This window comes from Sander lucioperca, chromosome 6 (genome assembly GCF_008315115.2).
Source record: "Sander lucioperca isolate FBNREF2018 chromosome 6, SLUC_FBN_1.2, whole genome shotgun sequence".
NCBI lineage: Eukaryota > Metazoa > Chordata > Actinopteri > Perciformes > Percidae > Sander > Sander lucioperca.
Window position 1 is genome coordinate 31,995,356 of NC_050178.1, and position 19,625 is coordinate 32,014,980.

Here is a 19,625-nt window from a genome sequence, read left to right on the forward strand (position 1 = left end):
CTAGTGTCAGTGAATGTGTCGGCAAAATGTCAGTTTATTTTGAATTGTAAGGAACAGTCTGTGAGCTTTTCTGCAAAGACCGGACAACAGAATTAAGTGTGTGGGTTTTTTCAGAGCCAATTTATGCGTTCACATTTTATATTTAATTCATCTACATCTGCTCATTCATTCACTTTGTTAACGCTGGGAACTAGAGAGCCTAAACCTCACTCTGAGTATGAGGCTTAAAGCCGCAGTATTTAGAAAATGTGTTTGGCACCCACAATCAAACAGGTGCGCGTGCCTGTGCGTGGCTACTGCGTTTGTGTATGCGTTCACGCGCGAGGCGGTGCCACTCACTGTAATTATGTCGCTGAGAGCTCCTCCTCCACCCATTTCTTAATCCTTTATATCCGCTAATACCGCGTCAAACATTTACCCACTAAAGCCCCAGCTGCCGTCAACCAACACAGGCTATCAAAGTTCCTGTTGTGAAGCTCCGAGTTTGGGACAGCTTTTTATTTACCTCCGCTGACGTCTGAGGAGAGAGAAAGGTAAGGAGCCTTTGGAGTTCAGTTTCGGTCATCTTCCTGTGTGGATGACTGAACACCTATGCAGCACTAGAGAGCATAGTAAAGTAAAAAGTCGTGCCTGTCACTCACTCAGTCAGGTACCCTGGCTTTAAATTATAATAGGCTACTGCCTGATAGACACCCATTTTAAAAATTGGTCTTAATTGAATTTGTGATTTGCTTCGCCAGTTGTACAGTAGCCTACGTTGCTGATTAAGCTTGTTCGGTATTACAAAACGTTTATTGTGGGATAGGAAACTTGTGCAGATAAAACAGGTTGATAAATGTAGCAGCACAGTTAATATCTCTACAGGCATTTGTGTTTAAGTCATGATGACACTGAATTATCCATCGTAGGAGCCGAGGCTGAAATTCTGCAACATACAGCCTCTTATGCAGTGGCGGATCTAGAAAACTTTACACAGGGTCTAGGGAGGGTAGCATGGGAAGACGGTAGGTGGGAATCCCCATATGAGTGGCAAATAGAATTATCTAATTTATTAAAAGTTTCTATTACAGCATTTGTTTTACCTTTTTGTGATTATTATCACTGATAATAATACATTTGTAAATCTTTACATATGTAATCCTATACAACAGAAAATAGCCAATAATTGAAAAACATGTAATTTTACTTTGGCCACATGCCATGTTATGCTACTGTACTGCAATGTGGAAGGAGAATAAAAACATACCATGTCAACCTGTTTTCACTCCGAACTCGTAAAATACGGACGTTTGGACAGTGGCTGTCAGCGTATGAAGCGATGCAAAAAGCGCCCTTCAGCATGTTTGTAAAACGCACTGGGGAGAGCAGTAGCTACACGGGGTTTGAAGATGATGTAGCACTAAGAGCGACTACGGTAGCGAGTAGTATGAAAGCCCGAAAATCCGCGTAGGGAGGTTGGTTGGGGTGGTGGATGCGTCAAACAACCCAGGACTTTCACCCAGGATACCGGGGATCATGTCATGATGATGATCATGGGATTCCTAAACCCGACCGTCGCTTTCTTCTTTTACTAAACCCAACCGTCCCGTTATTGTTTTCCTGAACCCAACCGTCCCGTTCTTCTTTTCCTAAACCCAACCGTCCCGTTCTTCTTTTCCTAAACCCAACCGTCCTGTTATTGTTTTCCTGAACCCAACCGTCCCGGCCTGCAAGAGTCAAGATGTGAAAAGCTCTGGTTATCCTTGTATTACATTATAGGCCTACTGTAGGGCCATGTAGCTAATAAGTATAACAAATATAAAATCAAAAAAGATGTATCACATGCACACAACAGTTATGTTTAGACTACTTAATCCTATTGTAGCCTAGGGCCTACTTGTTATTTTCCCAGTTTGACAGTAAAGGATGTACCCTGGTTTAATTTGTACAGCCTCTTTGTCTTGATATGTGAGAATAAGGTGATTTTATAGTAACGTTACTGCTTAGCTAATCAAGTAAAAATGATCGGTCTCCTAGTGATCTCCTCACTGTGTAGTGTGTTGTAACGTAACGCCGCCGAAACGGCGATCCTCTCTAAACGTTATGGATTCAAACATTCCATTTTTAAAATATTTAGTATTAAGCTGTTCTTATCTTTACTAAAATCAAAACTAATCAGTAGGCAAAATGCACTTACAAATCATAAGGGAGCGGTTTCACTTTTGGCTAACGTTAATTAATGGACGCGCTGCTATTGCTGATGCTGAATCACCTTTAGCATACATTACATTTATTACATATTAAACTTTAAGTTAAATTGGTGTGTTTAAACTCTATCAGGGGAAACTGACTTCACCTTCAGATGCTCTGGGACATCTTAAGGCGCTGACACACCAACCCGATTATCAGCCGTCGGACAGTCTGGCGAGGTCGGTGACCTGAGTCTGTTTGGTGTGTTTCGTGCCGTCGTCAGTAGGAGGAGCCGTCTGCGTTCATTTGGGCTGATTTGACTTGTTGAATCGGCTAGTGGGCAGTCGGACTCAATGACCAATTACCGGAAATGACGAGCGGGATGAGCCTGACGAACGCCTCTCACAATCTGACGAAAATCTTTTAAACTGACCTTTGTTGATCTGAAATGAAGACAGATTCAGCAACATCATGGCCTATTTCTCGCTTAAAATGTTTTCAGACACACATTTCGGAGAACTATTTTCGTAAAATACAAGATCGTATTCCGAACGAGCTGCCATTATGGTCTGGCTTTGAAAATTCGGGAGCAGCCAGACCCACGTGACATGTTCGTCCAATCAGCTGCCGGTTTTCAATTTTTGGGCGACAATACAGATTAGCGCTGACTGCTGTTATGGAGACGTATTACATATCGTGCTCAAGTTGGCATCGCTTCAGTGTGTTCCGAGGGACTTTTTTGACCAACTTGTGGTGACTGATCAGTCCGACTGCCTTTTCTGCCGACGGTCGGTCGTCGGGTTGGTGTGTCAGAGCCTTCAGTCGCTCCAGTCTTTGCCGGGATGCAGGGCCACCGCAGCAGACTCACTGTGTGTGAGCCAGACTGTGTAAAAGCCGCTCTGCACGTTTGAGACAGGGACGTAGCTAAGTATTTGAGGGCCAGGGGAACTAAGATTACATTCATATTTATTCACTTTTGGTCAATTTATTGTTTAATTAAATGCTTTGAGAAGCTTGTGGACATAGTGGCGGTTTGTTTTTACAAGTACAGTTTTAGAACACCAAAGTTAGTAGATCCGCCCCTGCTCTTATGTTATTACTTATAACTCCCTGTTGGCAAAATCTCATCTTGTCAGAGCTTGTCACAAACCTTTGACTCATTTCCATGTTTCTAAAGGTGTCAACTAAAAGCTGCATGATTACATTGTGTGTGGTGATTCCTCGGATTCCTCAGCTAGAAGGGAAGCCCCAGACTGTCTAAATATCTGGAACCAGAAACTGTGGTTGAGCAGTGGGTCCTAAAAAGGGGAGTGTTTGACTCACTACTAGCATTTGAATTTAAAGAATGAAGGAAAACCAGTTTATGTTCGTGCACACACCCTTTGCTGCATGTCATTTCCCCTCCATCTCCCCTTCCAAGCTTAAGCTGTTCTGTCAGAAATAAAGGCCTAAAATGCCCAAAAAAATAATCTTTAAAAAAATGTAAAATTAAAATTAAAAAATAAAAGATAAATAAGAACATGTACATTTCAGCACAGGCAAGAAAACCAACAAAAACAAAGTCCCCAGCAAACATATCTTCCAAAATTATTGTAAATGATTCAAATAAGGATTCCCCTTTTCTTGTCCTACCCCCTTTTTCTATTTTTGTACTTTCGTTAAATACAAAACAATTTTATGCTTTACTTATTTATATATGTATACATACACATACATGTACAGTATATCTTCCCACCTACACGCACATATAGACATGCCTACACATAGACACACATGCATACACACATACATACAGTTAACGCTTCATCCTGTTGTTGTTCCCCTTACTGTCATCGTCTTCTCTATGCTCAGTCAGCTGATCGGCATGGCCTCCTCTGACGATACAGAGGGGTCCCTGACTCCTGTGGATTTTATCCAGCTGCAGCATTACATGGAATGTAAGTTTTACATTTTCACTTAACTTTTTTTCAACAATTATTATTAGTACATGTCAATACTGTACCAGCCGATGAGATGGTTTTCTCCTGATTTCTTGCTGGGGAGCTGTGGAGTGGGGACAAACAAAAACACAATCTCTCTTTTGGGAAATCAGTACATCAATAAAGTCAAAATATGTATTATTATGTACAACTGCCTTTATATCCACTTATGACTGAATATGTGTATATAAAGAATAATGATTTGCAGAGGTGGAATGCAACTACTTATGCGAACTCAAGTATGCTGTACTTTTCCATTTTATGTTACTTTACACTTCTATTCCACTACATTTCTGAGGGAAATATTGTACTTTTTACGGCACATTTATCTGACAGCCAAAAGTTACTTTGCAGATTAAGATTTTAAATACAACACATGTAATCAGATCATAAAATCACAAACACATTGTTACACTGTTACAGATTAAACCTCCCATATTTACATAATGTAATTGAAATAAGTTCCAGCTAGACCAACTAAAACAGTAGAACACTACTTCACGTTAATGCATCAGTAACAATTGTCACATCATTTACTGTAATGTATAACAATCACAGCTCTTTTACTTTTGATATTTCAAGTATATTTTGCTACGTCTGTAATTTTTGAATACAAGACTTTTACCTGTAATAGTATTTTTTGCAGTGGTGGAATGTAACTAAGTACATTGACTCAAGTACTGTACTTACTACAAACTTGAGGTACTTTTTATTTCATACCACTTTTTACCTGTACTCTACTACAATTAATTAAGTTTTAGTTTCTAGTTACTTTAAAAAGTATGATTTTTGCATACAAAACATATTAAGAGCTTACAAAATATGAAGTTTTGGTACAAATGAAACTCAACAGTATATACGTACATATATATATATATATATATATATATATATATAGTACAGCTGGTGTGCTATTGGCTGACTGCTATTTTTACATCGTGATGTTAGTACGTTTACTTAAGAGAAAAGATCTGAATACATTCCCCACTGTAGAGGGAAAACAAAGTTAAGAAGAGAGTGTAACTTTGAAGACAAGCTCACACACTTAAATCAATCAGAATACTTATTCTTCAGTTCATGTCCAGCAAAGGAGAGTAAATGGGAGGAAAATGCTGAAACATCTATGCATGTAACCCCTGTGTGCTAAATAGATAGAAACTGAGAGACTGGATTTAAAAGCACATTCTGATTGATTTGGGTGTGCAGACTTTTCTTATACCCTTATGGATCACTGACTTACTTTAATGTGTTTCCAGCTCCTCGCAAACTTGAGAATCTCTCCTTTGGGAGATCAGTTTTCAGAGAAAGTGAAAGCAGCAGTAATCAATAAGTGTCGGACATCTAATAAATAACTGAGGAAGTTACTCAACACAAAATTGCTCCACATAGATCCTCTGAGGATCATTCAGCATCAACACAAAAACACAAACAACAATTCCAGGCTGTAAGTGCATGCTTTTCCGCTGGAGTTCGAGCTAATACAGAACTGCATAGACCTGTTGACAGGAAACAAAAAGTGGTACGGGGCTAAAAACCTTCTGCTATACACTCAGAGGCTTTGAAAGAAATGAAATGAGTGTGTACTTTAGGCTTTTAGTGTTGAGGGGGAGGGGGGGGGGGTAATGGATGAAAGGATAATTACACCCGCCCCTCTCTGGACCTCAGAAAGAACATCTGTTTTACCTCTGACAGCATGTCCCAGATTTAATGTAGGATACACACAGTACGTCCATGTCCACAATTAGTGATTATCTCACATTTGTTTCCAGTTATAGCATTTAGGAGCCATGTAGTCATTATGCTCTCAATTTTTAACAACTTTTAATTCTTTTAATCAACTTTAGATTTTCTTATTATTCATGTACGGAACAGACAGATAGCACAGATTCATATCAGAAAAATGTTAATGGCATTAATTATAATTATTTTTCTCCTGTCCTTTTTGATTTGTTAATTCACTCACTTTTTGACATTTCCGATGTTCTCTATGCAGACAGCAGTTTGAGGGTGAAAGATGTGATGAAGGAGTTTCACCCTGGGGGTCGGCTGGCCCAGCACAGCAATGGAGAGGTAAGTCATGATACTTTATTTTACAGGGTGGTAATTTCCCATTTTTTTCCTTAAAGTGCTCATATTATGCTCATTTTCAGGTTCATAATTGTATTTAGAGGTTATATCAGAATAGGTTTATGTGGTTTAATTTTCAAAAAACATCATATTTTTGTTGTACTGCACATTGCTGCAGCTCCTCTTTTCACCCTGTGTGTTGAGCTCTCTGTTTTAGCTACAGAGTGAGACATCTCACTTCTGTTCCATCTTTGTTGGGAGTCGCACATGCGCAGTATCTAGATAAGGACTACTAGCCAGTCAGAACAGAGTATGAGGGAGTGCCACGCAGCAGCTAGGCGAGCATTATAACGTGTGTTACAAAGTGACGCACGTTTGTCTCTGAAGTAAAGGCTGGACTACAATAGAGCTGTTTGGAGCAGTTTGTGAACAGTGTTTTCTGTTGGAGATGGTAAGTCCCTTTGGGGTGGACTTTGGGCTTTTTCACTTTGTAAACCGATAACATGCACAAAAAAGATATATAACACAATAAAGGAAAGGGAAAAACCAAAAAGCATAATATGAGCACTTTAATACATTTTGTAGGAAGTTTCCCAAAAATAACTATTTAATTTGGTATTAACTATAGAGAAAACAGGATTCAATTAATATTGATTTTATATTTATTTAATATTGGAAATTATATTCTACATATATGTCGATTTGTCTGCTTGACTGTAGATAAATTCACATTTTTGTGCTCTTGGTTGTGCTAACCGTTATATGACATTTATTAATTTGAAGTGAATCAATTGAACATTGTCTTTTTTTCCTGTTATTATTAAATAGTCTTCTCTCAGAAATTGTTAGAGAATTGTTTAGAAATTACAGTTGTAATAAATGTTAACACATTGCAGTGCTTCACAGTGCGTCGATGCAGTGGGTTTCTGTCTCTTTCTCAAGACCTACCTAGAAGTGGATGACTTCCCTGCAGATTTCTGCCAACGCCTTTTTCGGTATTTTCAACATGTGGAGCATGGGTCCACAAAGAGCCCTCTGCCCAAAGGAGGTAAATCATTTTGAAAGCACGATCTTTTTTTACATGACAGCATGGAGCCGATGCTAAGAGGAAAAGCTTTACAGTCATGCTAAGCTCTGAGCGTGGTTGTGAATGCACCACATAACATACTGAAAATAATCAAAGAAAGAAAGAATGCCACAAAGAGTATTTCTTTTTGGACACTTTGTCCAAAGCCCACTTGTTTTATTGTCTCTTTTTTATGTTGTAGTGCTGCGTCATTTGAATGAAGCCGTAGCGTGGAGTAGCTTTGGAGATTAGTGCACCTGTTCCAATAACCAACCTTTTATAAAATATTTGCTTTTATAGTTTTATTCCTGCAGTTCTACATTTTCATCTGGAACTGAAAAAAAACCCTTTTGTTTTAGACCTCAGGACTGAAATAAAGGTTTCCAGTTTGGTCCAAAGGTTCCGTATTTTTTTATCTTCAGGTGGGGTCTTTCTTCGTGATGTGTCCTGTTACTTCTCAGTGCTGGAGGAAGGACAGCCACGGGAGAAGCTTGAATGTTGGTTTCATCTTTCTTTTGAACTTGTTGTGACATGTTTATTATAGTGCGAATGCATTTAATGTAATTTTTTACCAGTGATAAATAATTAAGATTAATGATTTGCAAGGCGAAAGGTGAAAAAACAATGGTTGGATCACTGACTGACTTTGTTTTGTTTCTAGTTACTTTCAAACTTTATGATAAAGACTGCAACAAACTCCTGGACAGCTCAGTAAGTTACTCAGAATCACTGACAAGTTGTACTAACTGCTCTGTGTTTATGATGCGTGTCTAAATTAACAAAATATTTGGAATGCTTTTTTATTTACTTACAAGAGTTGACACGTGTACATTTCTTGTTTGCAATTAGTTCTGCAAAATGTAATGTTGGTCTTGGACCCCTTAACTAAACACATAGGACCCTCCTGAACAGTCAAGTTATTGGGGGTTCTCAATAAGTAAGCTGATTATTCTCTCTATATATGTAAGTTGAAGGAGCAGCACAGAAAATGCCCTTGACAGTGAACATCCAGCTTATGTGTATCTTGTTGGTGTGACGGCTGGCAACATGGATACAATATGAGCCTACAAATTAGCCCAAACAGTAAATAAAGGCTTATTAATACATTCAACCTCTACAGTGCTGCTCCTCCGCTGCATATTTGAAAAGCCTTATTTAAGTCTTAACAGTCCAATAATCCTAAACCAGTCCATTTGAAAAATCAATATCCTTATTTATACGAACCTTATATCATCACTAAACAAACATGTAATAATTAAATAATAAGACCCAACTGCAATTTGACTACATTTAACTTACAGGAATTTGAATTTTGTGAAGTTGTATACTTACTTAGATTTAGTGGCTGGTTTTGGATGTACAGCACACGGCAAAGGTGTCGGGCGTTAGACGGTATTTTGCACATTGATTAAGATGAATATGGTTACTGTGACTATAAACCCTGTCTCTCCATCAGGAGGTGGATCGTATAATCACCCAGATGATGCGAGCTGCTGATTACCTGGGCTGGGACGTGACTGAACTCAGACCAGTATGAGTCTCATTTTTATGTTTTTCATTTTAAAGCTGATTTGTGTGGGATTTGTGACAAGTAGGAGGATTTGTTTTACATCAAAATAACAGCTTAATTACAGCAGCTGATAGATGTAAAAGGACGTTTACTAAGCAGGAGTTAGACAATAAATAACAAGCAGCTGTTTTTGTATTTGGACAGGTGCTCAAAGACATGATGACAGCGATCGATGTGGATGACAGTGGGACTGTCACTCTGGAGGAATGGGTGAAGGGAGGCATGAACAATGTGCCTTTACTTGTTCTGCTTGGACTGAAGGTGACAGAACAAAAACATTTGACGCCACATACAACACTTAGGTTTCCCCACAACATTCCCTGTTTTGTTAATGTTGCTAGGAATAAGCAAACTCCAAATGGTAACTTTTTTTGGTCAATTTTAGTATAGAATCGCATTTGCCAGACCTTCTATCACAGCGCTGCGGAGGAGGGTCTGGCTAGTCCACACAGCATTCTGGGATGGGAGAAACACGTGCTCTGGTTTATTGGCATTTCTTTAAACCAATCACAATCGCCATGAGCCGGATGGAGCCCCGGTGCCGCTGCAAAATAGCCTCTGGAAGGAATTTGTTTTGGTGGAACGTGTACGCTCAAAAGTTGTTTTAGTCGTGCAACAGAAAACTCAGATTGTACAGATAGTCTGCTAGCTGTCTTGATTTACCCTGCAGAGATCTGAGGAGCAGTTAACCATAGTCCTCATAAATCCGGCGGAAAAAAAGAAGGACATACGGCTGAATTTCCGACGGAACCGGAGCAATCCCGGAAGTGGAACGTCGTGGATATAGACTAATTTTAGTTTGATCAACTATGGTTCCTGTTTTCTTTTATTTAGTCTCTTTATCTTCCCCTCACTCGCAGATGACAGAGAGGGATGGACAGCATATTTGGAGGATGAAGCACTTTAACAGGCCGACCTACTGCAACGTGTGTCAGAGCATGCTGCTTGGCCTCGGGAAGCAGGGACTCTGCTGCACCTGTAAGCGCTCACAGCCATCATCAGGGGGCAGCCACACACCTCACACACAGTACAAATGAAGTGGAGGAGTCACACCTTTTCTAGTCCACTTGTACTGTTTATTATTTGTCTTATCAGTATATATCTTTTGCTATAGAATCCTATAAGTTTTAGTGGAGGGAGCTTTATATTGATCTCAGTCACCTCTGTAATATTTGTTCTTCTTCCTCAGGTTGCAAGTACACCGTCCACAGTCAGTGTGCCAACAAGAATCCCGAACCCTGTGCTCGTACTTTTGTTAAATCTAAACTGAAGATTGGTGTAAGGACACACACAACAACCCCACTTACTTTGGAATTATTTTAGTTTTCAAACTTACAGTTAGATTTACAGGAGCATTTGAGTTGTAAGTTAAAGGATAAGTCCAGTGATAATCTATATTTTTGTTATTGTCTACAAATCGTATGAAAACCAATCAAAAAACAAAACCAGCAACGCATTAGATTGTCTCTCAATATGTTTTCCAACTTCCCTACTCAGTCTGTGGCATCCGGCCCTGATCCAATTTGTTTCTACTGTTAAACGAACACAAATATATAGTTTCATTGAAAAAAAAAAAAAAAAAAAAAGAAGTAATTCCCTAAAACAGTTTGGCAAACAGTTTGCAAATGTCACACAAAAAGTAGTAAATAGTGCATTTGTTGGGGACTATTTTCAGCTGCAGATTGATATACATTTGGTGCTCTAGTGAATATTTCCGACAGCAGAACAGTGTATGTGGGATTGACTCAAAATAAACTACAGTAAATCGTAATGAAGGAACATGTCAACCAGTGCAACGGTGTGTTTTTGGGCAACAATGAAGCTTTACTTCTATGGAAATGAAATCAGGCTGAGGATATACAGACAGTACTTTCTGATTAATTCATGTTGGTTTTGGTCATTTCATGATATCTTTTAAAGTCGTTTGTCTTTTTTTTAAACCAAATCTGTAAAAAAAAAAAAAAGCTAGGAAATGGACTTTGAGTTTTTGTTGTTGTTGTTGTCAAACTACTGTTGTCAAGGTCAATAATGAACTGAAGGCTCACATTTGTCATGTGAATATATCCCTGTCAGTTCTCTTTTTACTGACCGAAAACCAAATGGCAGCAACAGTAAACACATTACTGACAGGGAACACCAAAGTGCATTAGTCGGTAATAATCCATGTTTTTTAAGTGCAGATTACAGCCAGCACAGTCTGCTCTGCCCATCTGCTAAATGTCCTGATTTTGCTCAAACGTGGACAATGATGTGTTCACTGTCTTTTTCCGGTGTAGTGTCGCAACCACAACTCACGATCTGTGATGGATCACAACAGTGAACTGGCCAAGTTTCGTCAGCTGATTCCGGAGGTTTGATGTGCATGTGTGCTTTATATTTGATCTGTTGATGCACGTCTACCTGTCAATGGTTATCCAAAAATTCAGAAATCTAAATTTAACTTCCACAGCTGCTCTAAGAAGGGTGTGATCTGTTTGGATTATTTTAAATTCAACTATAACATAATTTTTCCTGCAGTCATTCAGAGCTTGGGTTGGGTTTGGCACCACTGTAGTGAACATGAACGTTGGTCCTGGAGCAGAAATTGGATATCATCTAAAGACTTGCCTAGACATTATGAGTAGAACATTAGGTGCAAATTATTCTGGGTAATTAGAAATGGACAAGAGAGTAACAGTCATGGTCTTGCAATCGCTTCCATTAATCAAACTGTTCATCTTATTAAAAACAAGATAAGTAATAGTAGTGAATTACACCTTTTCCTCAACCTCTCCTTTTCTACTCCTGTGTCTCAGGTAGCAGCTCACGACTGGATCGGAGCTGACTGTAACTCCTCCAAGTGTCAGGTTTGCCACAAGAAGATCAAAACTGTAGCGGGGAAGCGTTGTGTGTGGTGCCAGGAGATGGTGAGGAGTGTGTGTGTGTGTTTGGACATTAATGAATGAATTAGGGAGGATCTCTTTTTTTCTGTGTTCACTGAGTCTTGTCTCTTTTTAAGCGTCATGATGAGTGTCTTTTCTCTGGCTTGTCGTCCTGTGATTGTGGGCCACTTAGAGATCATATACTGCCTCCGTGGGCCATATACGCTGTCTCAAAGGTAATATGAACAGCACCATATATTTGGCTTTAGCAGATTTAGATTTTTAGGATTATTGTCAGTTAATTGTCTGTCTGTTGTTTAATTGTCCCATTTTTCCTGCAGGAGGAGGACACTAGCTTGTTAAACGTCACCCCTGATGGCCACATCCTGCAGGTCTGCTGTTGTCACATATTCCTACACACTCTCATTCAGATTTTAATGTTAACAAAGAATGTGCCAGTGTCTTTGTAATCTGATTGGTTCTGTTCAGTGTGTTGGACGAAGTCCTGGACAAGTACGCCTGTCATGATTATGTCTGCTTCAGCTGAGACAAGCCCACCCATCCAGTATTTAAAGTACCTAACACTCAACTCCTGTCATAAGCTTAAAATCATGTTGGTTTCATTATATTCCAAAGGTAACATTAGTAAAAACTACCAAAACTTACTCCTGCAGCATATTCCACTTCTCAAAATATATCTAAATACACTGCTTCACTGTGTCAGTTGAATATTCCTAAAATCTAAAAATATCTACCATGGCAATTACTACATATCATCATAATGTTTGAATATTAAAGAAAGTGCGAGACAGGACACAAAGAAGTTATGGTGCATGGTGGTCATGTATAAACCAAGGCTATTTTCCTTGAAAACCCCAAAATCTTCATTATTCGACAGCAGCAGAAGTTTGGATGATGCTGCCTCAAAAGTTATTATATACAATCTGTACAGTAACCTGACTCACAGCATGTGTCCGCATATCCTTACGTATCATGTACAGTATGTGTTTTTCAGATGAGATACATATAATCCATCGGATCTTAATCTGTCATGTATTCTTCTTCAGATTGTCCCAATTCCAGACACCCACCCTCTGCTGGTGTTTGTGAACCCAAAAAGTGGAGGAAAGCAGGGTCAACGGTAAGCAATTTAAAGTCTTGATATGTTTGTGTAACTTTATTTCACTCCTAGTGTAAAATAAATCTACAGTGTATTCATTTTTTATGTCACTTAGAATATCAATGTGGTCCCTGTCACTTCCTGGACGTGTCAATTTGTGCGTGTGCATCTCAATGTTTTTCACAGAGTGCTCAGAAAGTTTCAGTACCTGCTGAACCCACGTCAAGTGTACAACCTTTCCAACGGAGGTCCTGCACCAGGGTACAGTAAACTTTCACCACTATACCTGCACACAATAGGCAATTTTTAACACCCCTACCCCGTTCTAACTATATAGCTTAGAGAATATTATAGATCCGAGACGAAAGTGACAGAAGGGTGGGACTCAGAGAAAAAAGTCGCGATTACAAATAGCACCCACAGACAGCATAGTAAGGCTACTGATATTTCAGATATTTCACCTACTGACTGTACACATTTGACTTTCTCCACATTAATGTTGTCTTTGTTCCTCAGACTACACTTCTTCCGCAACCTGCGTGAGTACAGGATCTTGGTGTGTGGAGGAGATGGCACCGTTGGGTGGCTACTGGATGCTATAGGTACTGTGGCTCCTTTTGTGGGTTTCCGAGAGGTAATTAAGATAACCATCCCTAAGGCTAAATAATGTATCTGTGATTTCAGACAAAGAAAACCTGCAGGTGCATCCTCCAGTAGCTGTCCTGCCTCTGGGCACCGGGAATGACCTGGCTCGCTGTCTTCGCTGGGGAGGAGGTAAAACCATCAGCACGTTAACTCTACACCATCACTGAGGTATTTGCACCGACTTTGGAGCCATGGGTTGACTTCTTCTGCTTCTTCTGTAATCCTGCGAAAGGCTACGATGGGTCAGACTTGAGAGAGATCCTGAAGGAGATCGAAGCTAGCCAGTTGGTTCTCATGGACCGCTGGAGCATCCAGGTGATACCAGACGACCCCCAAGAGGCAGGAGACCCTGTGCCCTTCCAGATCATTAACAACTACTTCTCTATTGGAGTGGTGAGTCACTGCCTCAGCTGGAAAGAATGATAACATCACATATGATTATAGATGGATTTCTTTAACCCAAAAAACTAAATGCAAAAAAAACATTTCTTACAATTTCTTATTGACGTACACAGAAACGTGAATACATTATTCAAAATATGACTTTGACAGGATGCCTCTATCGCTCATCGCTTCCACTCCATGAGAGAGAAACACCCCCAGAGATTCAACAGCAGGTAAGGATTCACGCTAACTGTGTGAACAAAGAGTATTTTCTGATGAAAAGTGTAACAGAGCTCTTTTTTTTTTAAATCAATGAAGGTGAAGTTGTTGTTTTCGGTTGTTTTTAAGAATGAAGAACAAACTTTGGTATTTTGAGTTTGCCACTACTGAGACCATCTCTGCGTCTTGCAAGAAGCTGAAGGAGTGTCTAACGATTGAGGTTAGAATATCTGATATAGTCATGTAGCTGTTGTGCCCAAAGTAATTATTTGTAATTCACATTACGCTTTTGTTCAGTTGCGTAAACAACTTGTTGTTTTTTTTGCCTTCACCAGTGCTGTGGGAGGACCCTGGACCTGAGCAGCATGTCTCTGGAGGGCATAGCTGTCCTCAACATACCCAGCATGCACGGAGGCTCCAACCTTTGGGGCGAGTCCAAGAAGCCTGATAGTGTGCCAGAGGTGAAGCACAGTGAGGTTATCACTGACCCTGACCTTTTAAAAACAATCTCTCAAGGTCTGTACTTTCATAAATCACCACATTTGTTTGTGTCCGAATATTGTCAGTAAGCCCTCCCTGCCTCCTTGCGTGTGAATCCCGTCAAGCTGGTTGTTTTTAAAGCTGATTTAATCTTTTAGACACTTTGAACTTGATCTGTGTGTGTGTGTTACGTTACTCCGCAGATATGAGTGATGAGCGTTTGGAAGTGGTGGGGCTGGAAGGAGCCATAGAGATGGGACAGATCTACAGTGGACTGAAGAGAGCCGGGCACAGACTGGCACAGACTTACCAAATTACCATCAGGTTGTTTACTTTTACCTACAGGTGGATCATGACAATAATAACAAGAATAAGACAACAACAACAAGAAGGATGTACTGTATGTAGTTATTGTTTTGGATTGCATTTTATTGTCAGGTGTTCCTGGTATTTTATTTCTCTCTATGCAGTCTGATGCAAACAGACACACATTTGACACAATGTTCAGGTACAGTATAAATAGTACAGTATATTTAAATCTCACTTTCTCTCCTCCCTGTGTGCAGGACAATCAAAGCCCTGCCCATGCAAATTGATGGGGAGCCCTGGATGCAGCCTCCATGTACTGTAAGTGTTATTAACCACTTTAATTCAGTGCCAAGAGTCAAGACCATAGAAAGAGAATGTTATTTCTATGGTCAAGACTCATATTAGGTTTGTTAAAGCCAGTGGTTACAGCATTGTAGTGTACAACATAGTTCAATTCATCCATAGATTTATTTGGTTACTGTGGCAGAGACACGTTGCCACTACAGCACAAAGTTAGTATTCACCCTGATTATGTTTATCTATGTGAGCTGCTTGAAGCCTAGTTTAATCTGTGAGGGATCAGGGTGTTTGAGGGTTCTCTTTTTTGTACATTATATTACATTCATTTTATCCAAAGTGACTTACAGTTATCGCACCAATACACTGTGTGCAATTTGCTTATGTGGACAGGGGAAGCTTAAGGATCGATCCACTAACCTTGTGATTCATAGCAAACTACTAACTGAGTCTCCGTCACCCAGTTATTCACAGTTCATAGTGTCTTGATATTAAAAACTATGTCATTGCAATACAATTCGACAGCACCACAAACTGCACATGAACTGAACATTATAACCTTTATACAGTAAGTCTGGCTCAACGGATGTACATAGCTGGGATAAAGCCTGACATCCATGTGATTGTACCTCCCCCTTCTGCTATCTACTTTGCAAAGGCATCGTTGTGACAGGACGGTTGTGATTAGTTTAAAACAAGAACAAGCCAGGGCGTTTTTTTCACCTATCCCAAAATATATACAGTAAGTGGTGTAGCCAGACCATATTCCAGCGCTGGTACAGCCCTGTGAGGATAGGTACTAGCGATGCCAGACTATAACCTTCATGAAGAAGGGAGGATTTATGCAGGACTGTTATATTAGACTGCATTCGTTTTATTTAGGTGTACCTAATAAACTGGCAACTGAGTGTTTGGAGCCCTTGCACCCTGTTATACTCACTGATCATGCAGGTGACGTCATTTATAGTGAGGTAGAATTCAGTGCTCAGGGCTGAGGGTGGATATTGGAACTTGGCCAAAAAGAGCGGAAATAATAATATGTGTCTTCAAAGTAAAAGTACATTTTGTAAATTGTTGGATAAATGGAACAATCTTAATTTAATTGAATTACAGACAGAATATTTGTTTCACTAGACAATTTGGAAGGTTTGTTTTCTTCTATTTTATCAAGGTTTTTTAAGGCATCTTATACATTTCGCTGAGCTGATCAGATAAAATGCATCACTTTAAAGGAATTTGAATACAAATAATTAAATTGTCATTCGCCAAAATTGTTTTATTTATTTATTATAGATCCACATAACTCACAAGAACCAAGCTAACATGCTGATGGCTGCACCAACAAAACCAACCGGCTTCTTTAACCTCAAGTAGATTAACGCTTCCACTACATCCTCCAATCTGCTGAGGGTCACAACAGAACATCTATATTATCTTGAATGATGCAGGATGAGTATTTGAAGGGGCGCTATGCAGTTTTGGCAATTTCTTCGCTGTTTTCTCACTTTTTGCTTGCAAGTTTCTCTATAGAGCTCCACCTACAGCTTCAGAATAGATATTTGGCAACACTGTCGTAAAAACTCGTTGGCGACTCTCCCCCCCCTCCCATCTTCTCCCTCTGGTCATGTGCATTTGTTTTCAAAGAAGCCGGTGAATGCACGGAGCCATGTCCACTGAGGTTTTTCTCGAAATGTTACCCTTCTCTCCCTGGTCTGTAACATTATTCTTTTTTCCTACAATGGCCTTAGAACGCTATCGGAGCAGAAGCAACTTGCGTTTGCCAACATCAAGCTGCCAAGAAACTCTGTGGCAGATAAAGTTTCTGATCAAAGATACTTACTTAAGTGCAACAGCAAGAACGCCAGGTCAGCATCGGATTTGCAGGCTTCTGTTTGTCTCAGTTCTCGCCATTCTGAAACGCAGGTCCGATGTTCACTCGTGTCTGACTCCTCGCTCAGTCAGTCTGCCGTTTCCTCTTTCTCTGTTTCTCCGACAATGCTTTCCTAGCTTTCTGCTTCTTTTTTGCCAGCTCAACCATGACGATAGTGTGAAAAACTCCATCGCTACCTTGTGCTTATAACTAGCCGGTTCCTGGATGGGAGCGTGCAGCAGGGGGTATGTGTGCAGTGCCGTGAAGCCATTTGTTAAATTGCGAGACCTGATATCACGCGATACTTCCTGACGCTGAAGCTGGCAGCTCACCGGCCCAAAGTTGCAAGGGTGTTTTTTCCGCTCACAGTCGCTAGGGGGAAGCGAGACCGCCACCATTCAACCCGAAAAAAGTCATATAACCATTCCAATGACTCCGAAGCTGTTCAGTTAAGGTAAATTAAGCTAAAAAAAACTGCATAGTTCCCCTTTAAAAGAGAGCGTCCATCGCTGAGTGTGTAACTGTGTGTTTCTATTATTAAGTATTATTGTGTATGTCTTTTGCACTTTAATCCCTGATATAATTCTAAATAATTTCAAAGTACAGACAGTTTGCACTCAGGCAGAGACCACACTGACCAAATCAAAAGTGCAAATTGCACTACTCAGTCTGATCACTGCTATTGTGTGCCAACTTAAATGCAATGCATCCTTTTGTTTTCTGTAAATAAAAGAGCAGAGCATGTTCTACAGTAGACTGATACAGAATATATTTGCTTATTGTATGTCGTGAGAGCTTTTTTGTGCTTAATCAAATTTACAGGAGTGTCTTGTAGAGTTTAATCTGTACTTCCTAATGCAGCTGGTGATAAACTTGCTTTGTTCTGCCTTCAGAAGCTCACAGCAGCTCACCTTTGTCCAACAACACTATCCTACCTGTCTGATCTTGTGTCTTTCATTGTCAGTTTTCATCCAACTAAAAGATAAATATATAATGTAATAATTTCAGCGTTTTTTTTTACTGTCTCTTAGATAGGTGGAGAATTTTTTGAGAAACACTTGACTGAATATAAATGTGGCTACATAAAGATTTGATCCACAGTTATAACTGAGTCCTGAAAGTGCTGGGCAGAGGGGGGTTGATAGAGATTTCCCAAATTTTCCAAGTTCAGTGTAAAAAAACGCATTCCATTGAATTTAATACATTAAGCTGCACTGGACAAGAGTTGCGTTAGTTTTCTAGATGTTGTCCTGTAACTTTGCTGACAATTTATGTCTTTGCATCATCTTTGTAACAAGATTCTCCCATTGCTTATGTACGGTGGCCGACAGGGGCAGACGCCCTGCAACTTAAGAAAACACACGCAAATAGACAAAACACAAGCAAATTAAGAAAACAACTTCATTAATTTGACAACATATGTGCAGCATTCAGCAAACGCACTGCAAATACACACAACACAACCAAATAGATAAACGCACTGCAAATATGAAACGATGCAAAAAGAAAAGCATGCAAACCCAGAAAACAAATGCAACAAAAAAAAACGCAGCATCCAGATTACACAACGGAAGTTCTCCAGACCTCTAGAGCCACTAGTGGAACAGCTTGATTTTCGACCGTTATTAACCAATATTAAATTATTATTATTATTATTATTAATAACATAATATATTATTAATATACAGTCTATGCTCCCGTCTCATGCCCTCCCGGCTGGTGCCGTCCCCGAGCTTCGGCTTTTCAAAATAAAAGCTCACGTCTGGTCCGCTATGTGTTTGTACTTGAACTAAACAGTACGGCAATCATGCTAATGAATACAAGAACTTTTCCAGCAGATGTCTTACTTACAACACATTGGAGTTAGCAAAGCAGTTTTGTGTTAATATGTGCGAGCGGGATTTATTCAGTTTGATAAATCCCACGGTAAATTGGCTGGTTTACTAACAGGGAGGGACTATAAATCCTGTCTGTTTTTTGTATTTCAAGAGCGAATTGCTCCACAATATGAATACAGATTAATCACTTATTTTACACCCACCAAACGAGAGAAAACAGATCTCAAACATAGATTTAATATTTACAGTCTCTCTCTTCCCCGTGGGGTCGAAAATCAAGCTGTTCCACTAGCTGCTCCCTCTAGAGGTCTGGAGAACTTCCGTTGTGTAATCTGGATGCAGCGTTTTTTTGTTGCATTTGTTTTCTGGGTTTGTGTGCTTTTCTTTTTGCATCGTTTCATATTTGCAGTGCGTTTATGTATTTGGTTGTGTTGTGTGTATTTGCAGTGCGTTTATGTATTTGGTTGTGTTGTGTGTATTTGCAGTGCGTTTATGTATTTGGTTTGTGTGTATTTGCAGTGCGTTTGTATTTGGTTGTGTGTGTATTTGCAGTGCGTTTATGTTTTGGTTTGTTGTGTATTTGCAGTGCGTTTGCTGAATGCTGCGCATGTGTTGTCAAATTAATGAAGTTGTTTTTCTTTTTGCATCGATTCTTTTGTCGGGGTTTGCATGCTTTTCTTTTTGCATCGTTTTTTATTTGCAGTGCGTTTATGTATTTGGTTGTGTTGTGGTATTTGCAGTGCGTTTGCTG

General features: G+C 39.7%; 1 protein-coding gene across 4 annotated transcripts; it reads left to right on the forward strand.

The window, feature by feature from the left end:
* The first annotated feature begins 282 nt into the window (after positions 1-282).
* dgkab (diacylglycerol kinase, alpha b) lies at positions 283-18,035 on the forward strand. Of its 4 annotated transcripts, XR_004897751.1 has the most exons (26): positions 283-533; positions 4,021-4,106; positions 6,142-6,218; positions 7,122-7,263; positions 7,704-7,778; positions 7,943-7,992; positions 8,738-8,812; positions 8,996-9,112; positions 9,712-9,829; positions 10,041-10,129; positions 11,128-11,202; positions 11,647-11,757; positions 11,850-11,948; positions 12,054-12,104; positions 12,780-12,853; positions 13,019-13,093; positions 13,349-13,434; positions 13,517-13,606; positions 13,710-13,870; positions 14,030-14,094; positions 14,210-14,300; positions 14,416-14,596; positions 14,764-14,884; positions 15,127-15,187; positions 16,460-16,622; positions 17,525-18,035. XR_004897751.1 is itself a non-coding variant. In XM_031322715.2 (25 exons), the coding sequence occupies exons 2-25, from the start codon at positions 4,034-4,036 to the stop codon at positions 16,538-16,540; spliced, it is 2,238 nt and encodes a 745-aa protein (XP_031178575.1). In that variant the 5' UTR covers positions 283-533; positions 4,021-4,033; the 3' UTR covers positions 16,541-16,623. The 4 variants fall into 4 exon arrangements, 3 of the variants coding, with proteins under 3 accessions (XP_031178575.1, XP_031178595.1, XP_031178585.1); XM_031322715.2 differs by lacking the exon at positions 17,525-18,035 and having other exon boundaries at positions 16,460-16,623; XM_031322725.2 differs by lacking the exon at positions 17,525-18,035 and having other exon boundaries at positions 339-533; positions 4,025-4,106; positions 16,460-16,623.
* Positions 18,036-19,625: the final 1,590 nt, after the last annotated feature.

Bases quoted from the DNA above. Each gene is read 5' to 3' on its own strand.
- dgkab (XM_031322715.2), top strand. From the start codon at position 4,034: ATGGCCTCCTCTGACGATACAGAGGGGTCCCTGACTCCTGTGGATTTT. The intron at 6,219-7,121 runs GTAAGTCATGAT...AGTGCTTCACAG, and splicing joins CCCAGCACAGCAATGGAGAG to TGCGTCGATGCAGTGGGTTT. The intron at 13,094-13,348 runs GTACAGTAAACT...TTTGTTCCTCAG, and splicing joins AACGGAGGTCCTGCACCAGG to ACTACACTTCTTCCGCAACC.